Source organism: Ischnura elegans, chromosome 9, assembly GCF_921293095.1.
Source record: "Ischnura elegans chromosome 9, ioIscEleg1.1, whole genome shotgun sequence".
In the NCBI taxonomy this organism is placed as follows: domain Eukaryota; kingdom Metazoa; phylum Arthropoda; class Insecta; order Odonata; family Coenagrionidae; genus Ischnura; species Ischnura elegans.
In genome coordinates this window covers 744,866-757,504 of record NC_060254.1, presented here as the reverse complement: position 1 = coordinate 757,504, position 12,639 = coordinate 744,866, and the positions used below count along the sequence as shown (strand labels likewise).

At 38.8% G+C, this 12,639-nt stretch overlaps 1 protein-coding gene across 5 annotated transcripts in view; it reads left to right on the top strand.

The window, feature by feature from the left end:
- LOC124165624 (heterogeneous nuclear ribonucleoprotein K) overlaps positions 1–12,639 on the top strand; it is a 113,675-nt gene that overhangs the window by 57,990 nt on the left and 43,046 nt on the right. For all 5 annotated transcript variants that reach the window (XM_046543097.1, XM_046543096.1, XM_046543095.1 and 2 more), the window contains one exon: positions 2,071–2,150. In XM_046543097.1, coding sequence (XP_046399053.1) covers positions 2,071–2,150 — 80 coding nt within the window. The remainder of the gene's footprint in view (positions 1–2,070; positions 2,151–12,639) is intronic.

Genomic DNA, 12,639 nt, shown 5'->3' with positions numbered 1-12,639 from the left:
ATACCGAAATATTCACTTACTCAATGACTGCTTCATTGTAGCTTCTGCAGCCGTACATGCAAAACGAAAACGCTGTAGGGAGAAACAACGTCACCAACAGTTAGATCTAACTTTGAGTTTGCTGATGGATTTCACTGTTTTAAATGAACTTAATGATAAAATCAATGGTTTACAAGAAGTTTGATTGGTGAAAATGGATTCCTGGTGAAAATTGCTGTAAGAATCATGTATTATTTCGAGGAAAAAAATTTCATGCAACTTCCCCATTATTGACTTTGGCATGCCGTGTATCACTGTCACCTTCAGTGTCGTCGCGTAGCTTCGGTACGTTTGTTGTGAAAGCGGGACATAGGAGCAGAATGATTGTTGAGATCTGAAATTCTTTCTTGTAACATAGGTCAGGATTGATTAAGATGGCAAAGACGGGAGCAGAGAGACAGGGTGAGCATCGTGAGAGGAAAAACCAAAGCGGTGAATGTGAGGAATTAAAAAGGAAGAATAGAGAGCGGCAATGAGATCTTAACAGATCATGGCAAGGGTGGTGTTGATGTAGTTGGGGGCAAAGGCAGATACATGACCTGGGAAGCTTTTAAGTAATAAATGCAGTGCAAGTGTGTAATTTAAACAGCATGAAAATAAAATTTGCAGAGGTCCCTGTACACAGCATTTCTGCCTCCAATGAAATGCTGGACTAACAGTGGCACGGCATTTAACCCATACGGAACACACACTATGTTCACCATGTCGAGTTAGTTGCTATAAATATAATTAAGATGTCTCCTTAGACAACAGATCACAGTGCTAGGCGTACTAACATTTTAAGCGAGAATATAGAAATCGAAGCAAAATTACTGGATAAATACACTCTATGTGCTTATGTTTCAGTGGGGTAGTCAGGTATTTCGTTCGGGAAAATGTTTTAAAAACAGGGTAGTAGGTAGAGGGTTTTCAATTAATTTTAACACTTTTTTCTGAAGGAAAATAATTGTGTTTTTAAATTTCAAGGGGGCGGGGTCCGAACCCTCTGGACATACCCCTGGCTATGCCACTGTTATGTTACTTCACTTAGAACTATTTTACGTATTTAGTAGATTTTCTTTATCTTGCATAATTTCAGAGCAATGCGAAGAAATGTGACTAAGTCACACAAAACAGTTTGTTTCATTTTTGTCAGTCAGTAACGACAACTTAGAATTTTAAAATCTCCAGTTCTACAGGGGTCACAGGGTGGTACCAAAGCCAGTGCATGCTTTCATTAAATTATTTTTTGAGGAATCCTCCAGAAAGTTCCTACATTGATTTGCATTAAGTCAAAGGGGAAATATATGAACAAAAACTGGGTTTAATGGTCAGTCAGTGACACATAGAAATGCTCATAACCAAGCTTCTGCTGTATTTATTACTTACTCCATGCATGTATCTTGGTTTTTACAGTCTCATTTGGCTCTTAACTGGAATTCTTTTATTGTCATTGTTTTTTGCCTTAAATTACTTAAATTTAAAACTTACAATTTCAATTTAATGTCAATTTCGATAAGTTAGATAGAAAAAATGCAGTGACTCTTGTTTATTAGCAAAGGTTTCATGTCGATCGTTTTGTACTCATCTCTAAAATGAGGAAAACTGTTAACGGGGCAATCACCTTTCGCTTTAACTTACTAAGACCTATTTATTGACACATTTCAAACTTATGGAGCGTAAGGCACCAGCATAATTAATCCACAATCAATTATTAACATCATAACAATCTTACTTCCAAAAAATTTGTCTGAATCTTCCTTTAAAAAAATTCCTTTATTGAATAATTGCCATTATCTAGTAGTGTGTGTTTTTTTTATCCTTTTTACTTTTGTGAAGGTACCATCCTAGTGTTTAAATATTAACCTGTTTTAATTATTGATTTTGATGCTGATTTAATTAATAAGAATGCATAAAATTAAATATGTCCTTCTGAGGGGTACTGCCATTGTATATTGTTTGAAAGTTATGTAAATCTGCAATTGTATTGTTAGTTTTTCTATTACCTTGATGGGAGGATGAGGAAGTGACTTGATTATTTTCATTTTATAGTGGTCCTCCACCTGGTGGTCGTCCGATGCCTCCATCAAGGGGGGGGTATAGTGGTGGCCGTCCTGGTGGTTTTGCAGGTGGTATGTATATGTATGTTTAAGAGTTGTAGGGTTTAAGATGTAATGTTACGACGGTACCCACTTGAGCTACAATGGTGGGCGGTGTTAAATTGTCTCTCTCTTTCACAGTTTGAAATTTAAAACACCTGCTGAAGTAAAACATTGTTTTAATCATATCAGGAGGGTTTTTCTCAGTCTCATAGGATTGGTGGCATCGGAAACGGATCCAGTCCCAAGTCGATTGGGAACCTATCCTATGCTTGTCTTCCGTGCGTATTGCAAATGCTATTGGAAAGCATTCCACTTTTGGTATGACGTCAATAGTCATCCTTGTGCGCCAGTGGGAAACGATAAAACGTCACAATTTTCAAGAGACAAGTGAGCAGCGAAAACAACCTCCCGCCAGGTTCATTGCTTCACAATGGAGATGAAAGGTTTATACGGGCATGCATAAGTGCTAATTGATACATTTTCACATAATTGATGTTAATGTGGGGTAAAATTATAGAAGAATTGTCCGTTTGTAGTATTTTTTATGTGTTATTATTTTATGTACTGTTGTTTTGTGCAAATCACGGGAATGAAGGCAAATTTTAAACTACAGTGGAAACTCATAACAGCGAGTACGGGCTATAGCGAGACCCCCGGCTATTACGAGAGAGAGCTGATGCACCGTCGATTGACCCTATAATAAGCATGTTAAAAAATTCGTTTTAACAAGGCCCTTTTGGTGTTGGCTCTTGCCATAGCGAGGGTTTCACCGCCTGAAAAACTTACACCAAGATTCCTTAATCTCTGTAATTGCTAGGGATCTGTCAGAATTGAAGTTAATGGAGTGTTCAAATTTATGTGGGAAACGGCATAAACAAATGCAATACGTTATTTCACTTTACTGCCGCTGAACCTGCAGGAACAATAAACATACACCAATGGAAACATTTGAGGCATTAAATAACAGCGATACAGTTTTATCAGTTAATTTTTGAATTTTCAATGGAAAATACCAAAATTATAGAATGATTACGTAAATGCGCTAATTAAGTGCATAGAAAAATGGCTTAGTCAGTTGTGCATTGGCATACACCCATGTCTTGTATAGCGCAAGGGATGCGTTCCTTGGGGTATTCGCACTATACGAATTTGCGTTATACGAGAGCGTTTTAGCATTGGGAAGATGGGATGAGGGATGCGTTCCTCGTAGCATAGGTCTTGGGTATTGAATTTTCTCTAAAACATCTATATTCCCATAAAAAGCCTTAGAAAACATTATTCATATAAATGTTTATAGTTTAAAACATCTTTAAAGATAGTATGCACGGATTAAAAGTTTTTTATTCACGTTAAAAATAATTCTTACGTGCTTTTGAAATTCCCTCCTGTGGTGCGGGTGGGCTAACATCTGCTATCTCAGGGGATCGTAATGAGTTGCCGGTAGTTGACGATTTTTAAAACTTGTCTAAAAACAATATTGTGTCACCCAGGCCCTTTTGTCGCTCATCGAAATGACAGGAAAATGCTACTTTGAATGCCATTTCGTAGCTAGCGGAGTTAATGAATGATAAATCATTTTAATTTGAAGTCCTACGAGCCATTAGCAGCTACGTGAAACAGTCTTTAAATGCCTTGAAACCTGACCCAGGTTTTCCTTCCCTGAAAATGAATGAACGAGATTGCATTCTTTTCCAAAAGAATATCGTCTCGTCAACACTAAAAACTGGTTGAGGGGGAAAGGAGCCACTTTCAATCACAGCTTGGAGTTCATCAGAAAATGTTGTGGTGACTGCGCTATCAACACTTGCAGATTCACCTGATATCGCCGCACTGAAAATACCTGCTTGCCGTTTAAATTCTGGAACCAACCGGAGCTTTCACTAAATGTCTCGGAGCGATTACCACTCTCGTCTTTTTGTACTGATTCTCTATGAACTTTCCGTATGTATAGACCGCTTGGTTGAAGTTGGTGCGGCTGAGGTCACTGATGTTTTAACTTGGTCTTTATTCAGAAAAAGGCCTCGTCGTGCGTTTAAACTTCCGCGCAATATCGCTTTGACGCTCTCCATTTTCAAAGCAATTGACCTCTTTCAATTCCTCTTCTAAGTTCATAGTTTTTCTTGATAAATTATTGATTTTTGTACACGCATTCCTATTTTTTGCCATATTCTCTTGGGTTTTACTCTGTATATGGCTCTATCTATATCACCTTCCACTGCTGAACTGTATTCCTGAGACGCAGAAGGCCTACGACTGCGGGGAGGGAACGAAGCCATTGTGTTTGAGACTCTATAGCGGACCCTTTTATGTGTTGATGCTATTCATGCGCCACTCGGCCACTGCTCCATTTCTCCCCGTGAATACAGATGACCTTGAAGGCTTTAGCGTAGACCCTCTACCTGGAAGTCAATCGCCCGATAACCTATGATGGCAAAAATACGTCTCAAACCGTATTGCTGAAAAAAAAATCATTTCCACTAGCCCCACGCTTATTTAACGATCTAAATTATTTATTATCATTCTGTTAAGGAGACGAGATAAATTACTTCGGTAGGCCGGCTATCTGGACCCAATGACGAGTAATACTTTTGGCCATTGCACAGCAATGGATTTCGATTAATATATAAACAAAAAAGATTTGAGGCAAGCAATAATATTAATATGCGTAAAATGATAGAAATTTCGTGTGTACTTAGGGCAAGTTCACGTTTTATCACGAGAGCGTTTAAGATTTTTGATTAGGCTACACTGTGTTGCAATTTTTCCCCGAGGAACGAATTTGCGCTATATCGAAATTGCTCTATACGAGACATGGGTGTAATGATTGACAAAACAATGCTTTGCATGATTTTTATTCAGTGTGGCGCTTATAAATTGTTTGAACAGTTAGTCGTAGTTTGAGTAAGGAAATTTAGTGATGCAAAAAAACATCGCCTTTCGTCTGGATTTATGCTTACGTTTATCGGATAGAAATTGATCTGTTGCCGCACCACTCCTGTTCCTGTATAACTGTTCGCAACAGGTATATTGGCTATTATTTGCCCCACCCCCAGTAAAGCGACAATTCGCTATAGGGAGTGTTTATTGATGCACCGTGGGGTCTCGTTTTATCGAGGTTGCACTGTAGTTTCTGTTCTTTCATTCTCTTGAGGGCACGGTTGATTGTTAAGGTCATGTATTATAATAACTAAAATACAGGTAGTCGAGAGATCCATCCTTTTCCAACAACATATGGTTTACTTACTCAATGGTTTAACCAAATTGTCATATTTTCATTATTTTTCTCATTTCAATATGAATATTGACCATCTTCAATAATGTTCTGGCCTTCATGATATGCCATAAGCATCTTACAAATTTTCTGTGAAAGTGAAGGTATGCTGGAAGGAAATACAGTGATTACATCAGGTTGAGTGGTGTCCATTATTATCAATGGATCGAGCTAGGTAGGTAAAAATAATGAAAAATATTTTGGTTAGTTTGTTATCTGTTTTGCACGTACAATGTTATTTTTACAACACCATTTGAATTGGTACAAAAATGACAAACAGTTACTATTGCTGCACCTGTTAATATATCTTCCAACGTATATTTCACTCTTCGAAAATTTAACAGAGAAAAGAATAATTGCCAAGATCAGGATACAAACACGTAACCATTGGTTTCCACACCAGTGCTTTAACTAATTTCACCACTGACACTCATTCCGAGTACTTTGAAATTCGTGGAGTATAGCTGACAAAATGTAGTGAGAGTGACTCCATATAGCTTTTACCGTGGCTATTCCTGTTATGCTTGAACTAATATTTCATATTAAAACGAATATTTAGGATGTTCACTGTGGAACCAACTGAATTAGGTACATAACCACATCTAATTTCGATGTAACTATGATGCCAAGTCATGCACACAATCGTATTAAACTAGACAAATTGTTATAATTCCAAACCCACGGATACGTTTCCAATGCATTATGCTACCTACATATTTGTAAGTCATTACGCCATGAATCCATTTCAACTTGTTTAATGTTCTTTTTGCCAAATCACTCATCCAAATAACATGCAAACATACTTGCACCGAAAGTGATGCAGTCTGTGCATTTATTGTCTAATTTACAGGAGAGTTAAATTCTTTTGCACCTATATTACGCTAGCAAAACATCCACATATATCAGCACTCATGGACTAAAGTGATATTATTTCATTAGAGCCAAATAATAAAAACAGCATCATAACAGATCACCATTCGAAGCCGGAATGACTTTCTGGCACCTCTAGCTCAATCGACTTTATCCTATCTGAAAGCCTTCCTTGAGGTGATAGGAAGTAGTCTGAAAAATTTGGATAGTCTCGCTGTTAGTAAGTGACGTGGAATCTGCGTCAAGTCTCCCAATCCGCTCGGAAAGGGAGAATCTGAAACACCCCCCAGACCACTTATCCTAAAAGAAGAATTAAAATAAAAAAATAGAAAGTAAGTGACATGATTTTGAAACCTCATTAAAACAAGCTACCCTTAATGTGTCGAATTTTTGACATAATATTTGTAGGAAAAATCCTCAGAAAAAATAATTCGCCTTGACTGGGATTCAAACCCAGATACCTTGATTTCCAGCCTTATGCTTTCGGAAAAGTCAGTGTCTTGGTGAAGTGTGTTAAAGAGGTCAGAGAATCTTGTCCAAGGCATCAGGAAAAATTTGCCATGACGACTGTGTCAAAATGTTGTCCGCTGGCGGAGGCACAGAAAGATAAAGAATTTTTGCCTTTTCAAATAGTCAACCCTTGATTATCTGGCTCCCAGTCATCCGTTTTGGAGACATTCAGGGTATTTAGTACTCTGTTCACTTAGCATTTAAGAATATTCCAAAGGGAACAATAATAGAGTTCTTTTAAAGGTAGATGTATATTTATTAGAGATGGGTCGAATAGCAGATTTCTCATACTCGAATATCGAATTTGAATGTTGAATCATTGCTTGAATATTATAATACTTGAATTTCAAATACTTCGAATACTAGAATTGCCCAAATCATATTAAACGTATGTGTTTCTTCTTCTATTTCACTAGATGAATGTACAGTAAAACCTCTCTTAAACAAAACCCAAGGGACCAAAATTATGCCGTTTCGTTGATTGGGAGTTCGTTCCCAGGAGGTGATACGCACGTTGCATCATCCTAGGGGCACGGAAATTGAAGCAAATCTGCATGCGTTATCTTCATTCTACCTTTGCATACTTCAAAACAGTGCTGATTTCTTCAATTGCAATGCAAATTGCGGGCAATAGACTACATTTAGGAAGCCTCAGTTCGTATTATTCAATCACTTAGCGTGCTTTTTAATCGGTTTTCAAAAATTGTATGCAGCGTAGCGGTGAGCGCGAGGCCCTCCCTTTATTCTCAATATTTGAAATGGAGTACATGTATTCGCGAAGTTTACACTGAAAATTAAGAATTCGATAGATTTGACCATTACTAATATAAAGTTAAGGTAACAGCTACATTTATAGCTTCATCATCAAATTTAGATCGCTCTACCATTACGATGAGAGTTGTGACTTTCGTCGACCCATTAAAGCGCGGTGGGTGGCAGCATTTCTTTATAGTAGTCGAATCCAGAATACTCCATTGCAATATTTGTGGTCGCGAGCTTCGTAAATAATTCATTGTACGAGCATCATTTCCATCGAATTCCGGATAGACAACTGCCGATAAGAAGACATCTTGAAAGGCCTTATGCAGGAGTTCTCAAAGTAAAATACGTCAAGATTTTGAAAAATGAGTTTTCGAGAAATTATAGTTCACTGGCTTCGCGGATAACTAAATTTTAGTCTACTCTAGTGAACTCATCTAACGACCCTTCAGTATTCATGTCTTTTGAGAGACCCTGCCAGGATTCACGGATTTTGCCATCACTCTCCATCGCGTGGTCGCAGTTGACTGCGAGCCGGATAGACAACTGCCGATAAGAAAACTGCTTGAAAGGCCTCCTGCATGAGTTCTCAAAGTAAAATAAGTCACGATGATGATGCTGTTGACTGCAAACCCAGTTTTAGCAAAATAACTAAATATGGTGACAGGCACGACATGCTTCCAAGCTTTGCAAAGCCGCTGCATTACCTGCAAAATGGCCCTCTTCAATTTTGCTGATCCCTTACATCCATTTGACAAACCAAAAACTCCACTAAAATCCGACGATAATGCCGCTTTGCCGCAGAAATGACCCCTCGGTCGAGAGGTTGCAACTTAGCTGGTGCAGTTGGGGGGAAGAAAATTACGTGCACATTTCTTATTGTTAGTCCTATGTCGGGGCCCGTGCAGCGAACAAAATTCCTGGATACACCACTGACTCTATCATTCTTAAAACAGCGGGGTTTCACGTATTTCCCCACTAAAAACTGAGGTAACTTCTCCGAGCCATCACTATTGGTGCATAGGAGTACTATAAAACGTTCTTTGCTCATTTTTCCCCCGCGGCCCGCCTATTCTTTTAGAGTAAGGTCAGGAAGCAAATTATTAAAAAAAATGCTTCGTGATCATTAAATATGTCCTCAGAACTGTTTCTATTCAGCTATCCATTCCCAACTTCTTTCTTGCTCCTGCAAGATGGGCCCTGAAATGGGGATCAGCTCCAGAAAGATACACAAAGGTTAAGAAAACTCTTAGCTGTTTCACAAAATAAAATATATTGCGACCGGTGTCGATACAGCGTATCATCATCTGGCCATCTGATGATACGCTGTATCGAAACTGGTCGCAATATATTTTATTTTGTGAAACAGCTAAGTGTTTTCTTAACCTTTGTGCATCATGAAGGAGTTTCACCATGTTACGCCAACCACCATCGCATTTATCCAGAAAGATAGTTGAAGACAATTGTCCATTGACATAGGTAATGGAGCGTTTTCGGTTAGGCCCCTGGGATGTAGCGTTAACAATTTCAGACTGTTATGCAAGAATTGTCTACAGTATCAAGACCGAATGTCATACTTAATTGCGACTGTAGTCTTCTTCATGAAACAATCGACGGCCGTCACAAACCTTTCCCTCTGGAGAAAGTCAACACTGCTTCACATCACGTTAGGACATCGCTACAATCGTATGACAGAGACCGACCTTTAGTATAAAGCACTCAATTCAAGTAACGTCTAGATCAATGGGAAAATGTTGGCTTTCGTCTCTTAAGTGCGAATATTTTTTATCCAAGATTGCGGCAAATGCAAAAGTTTCTCCTAGTTTTTAGATGATATTGAAATAAACAATGTGAACGAAACAACAGTTGCTACTGAGTCATATTCAAGATAATTAAGATAGGCAAATTTTGGCTTTCATCTTCTAGCGCGCACATTGTATCTTCTGTAAATTAAAGAAGTTATCCAAGATGGAGGCGAGTGAAAAAATGCTTCTCGGGATTTACGCGTTGTAATTCTGTAAAGTATCTTAAACAACTGTCAAAAGAGTGCGATAAGTACATAGCTCTAGATATCATATCTTTGAGCATGTAAATATTGGGACATTGAGTTATTTACGAAAGCCAGCTTTAACATTTTTCGCAATTTGCCACGAGCCGTGAGTTAGGGTCGGCGGAAACTACGCACCTTGGGCGGAAACACACCACGGAAGGCTATCGTTACGGTAATAACGACGATTCTGATTGGCTTATCAAGTGGAAGTCTCTGATTGGCCCTCCAACGCTACGAATATTAAATTATTCATATGAAAATAAAAATTTAACCGGAAAAATTGGTTATTGAGAGGTGAATTTCATTCGATCGCGCCAAAATTTCATTTTGTTCATCGAGGTTTTTCACTACTGTGTTTACATAGGCAATTGGCCGGACCAATAGCATTTGTTCGTTGAACGGAGTTCTTCGTTTAGCGGGAGTTTGTTAAGGTGAGGTTTTACTGTATAAATAAAAAGGTATACAGTGGAACCTCGATCTATCGTTTTTCAAGAGGACTGGCGAAAAAAAATTATGCATGTGGGAATGTTAGACTTAGGTTGCCTATGCAGCAGGAAACCCAGGATTTTGGCGAGTTTTTGTGATTTACTTTAAATACAGGAATTTTGCTGAATAATGGAATATTTTAATTTTATGGAAACAATTTTGGCATATAGTTGATTCAACTAACCTCTCTTTCAAATATCCCAAGGGACACACCACCTCGCAAAAAAATGATTGCATGCCATCTTGGCATTTACACTGCTACAATGAATTTCTGTGTGATGTATACATTCTTATCTACCAAATGCCATTTCAGCGGCACGCCCATCTGATACTTGGCTTCATCCAACTTCTTATTTTCAACAGGTAGCTTGCTTTACCCCCACTCCTACTGTCAAGTGCTAGCAGACAATCCGAGGCGTTTTGCAAAATACATGCGCTTCCTCACCATATTTTCTTTTTCTTCAATGATTTTCAGTCCATCTTAGGAAGTTATCACGCGATAAGCAGATGAATTCGAATTCCAAGCAGGGAGAAACCATATATCCTGAGGAAATATCCCTTCGTCTGTGACAGTGACAATAGAGATAGCATAACTCAGAATGTTAAGTCCCCGTTGTATTTTGACTTTTCTTTCCTTGGGTAAAATGCTTAAATAAAGTCAGAAATACGTCGTGTTTGGTCTTATTCTTTTTGAAATCACACGCACATTACTAATATTTTAATTGAATAAAGGTGTAATATCAATTGCCGAAAGTCATTGACACCTTTTCTGCTAATAGATGACTCATGCAGTGGTTGACTTCCAGAAATGGGGAACTTGGAAGCATGTAGGCAGAAAAAGGTCAAATGGGGAGAAAGAAGGAAGAGTGAAACACGATTCTATTATTCTCCTGTGACTTGATATTTTCTTTTGAAGCTTTTGATTTATGGTCTTCGTAATACGAACCCTGCATGAGCTGGGGCCTTATGTTTGATTTTGGATAGGAGGAAAGCCTCGGAGGAGGGGCTGAGGGCTGATGGATGGAGGGAGTAACGGATTTTGGGAATTGTGCTACGTAGTTACTATCCCACGGCACCGAGGTTCTCCTGGTGGGGGAAGCTGGGGATTTTCAGATTTTTTCACCCGATCATTTTCGGTTCCCCACGTCAAACTCTTTTCACCACTCTAATCCACGAATTTGATGTAGTTCGTCAACTTGCCTAAAACGGCACTGCATGCACTAAACAACTAGAGTTCTCTACATTCTTCCGAGTCAACTACCAACGATGTGCGTGCGACAGTGTATTAGGTGAAATTCAAAGTATTCGAGGTATTCAAGATTGTACCTTTGGTATAATTATTCGAGATCTCCAATATTTGTGCATTAAATTTTGGGAATAACGGTTGGCTGATGTACTTCGTTTTATAGTGGTGATTTCTTTCCTTAAGTCTTTTTTGATAGCGGTATGTTTAACAGGCAATGAATCATGGAATGAAAAGCGATTAGTTGGTGTGAGTAGTGGTGTCTTGAACTTGCTGGGATGAAATGATATGTATTCCAGGGCTTCCTAAATGGAAAAGGAATGCCATTAGGGATGTGCGAGTATTTGAAAATTCGAGTTGGGTAGTTGGTACTCGACTGGAGTGATTGGAGTAGTATTACGAATGTTGAGATGAGTAGTGCCAGGGGCGGCGATCAATGGATTCTGCTGAAGGAAGGAAGGGAACCAAGGGTAATGACAGTCAGACAGACGGTGGATAGCATTTATTGTCTTACATCCCGCATGCAACTGCCGTGTGCCAACAGTTTGGTGTCTTGGCGTGCCCCTCGTGACATGGTCCCTAGCCCTCATTGGCTTCCGATGGTGTCAGTGCATTGTGCGTCTAGGTGTCTAGGTACAAAGTAAGCTGCTGACTCTATAGGTAAGAAGGAGGTGCAAGAGGAAAGGGGGAGTGGGGAGTGGGCGGGAGTGGGTGGAAGAAGGAATGCTGCGGTGTATTCGAAGTAATCCGAGTGGACCACAGCATCGCTCATTCCTTCTTTTGCGGTACCATACCCTAGTATTCACTGAAACGCCAAGGGAGTAATAAAAATTGTTAGGATTTCTATGGAAAAATGCAACTGTTACGTTTCAGCGGGCAATGCTGGTTTTTTCCCTGTTTGACATCACAAGTGGTGTCACCTCTTAGCCTTTTTGAGCACTAAGTACGTTAAATGTTAGTTTTCATTTATTCCTTTGTTGCATTTAGTTTCCCTCTTGAACTAACTGAAAATAGAATCTAAGGTTGATTAAACAAAGTAAGAAATAAAGAAAACTTCTTTTTTTATCTACAAAGCTAAAGCTAAGTTCTATACTTAGTTCCCTTTGTCCACTTAAATTCCTTGAATATTCAAGATCTATATAAATTGTTGATTTAACTTTTATTAAAACTTCCCAAGGTTCCCAAACGTTGCCACTTTGGAAAGAAACTTGCATAATTTATTACATCTTCCCTTGGCCATGATCGACTTCATACTAGTGAAATAGGGAATGTGGTGGCATGGTTGTTCATGCACATGCAATGGTTGAAAGGTTTAATCAACCCTAGTGTA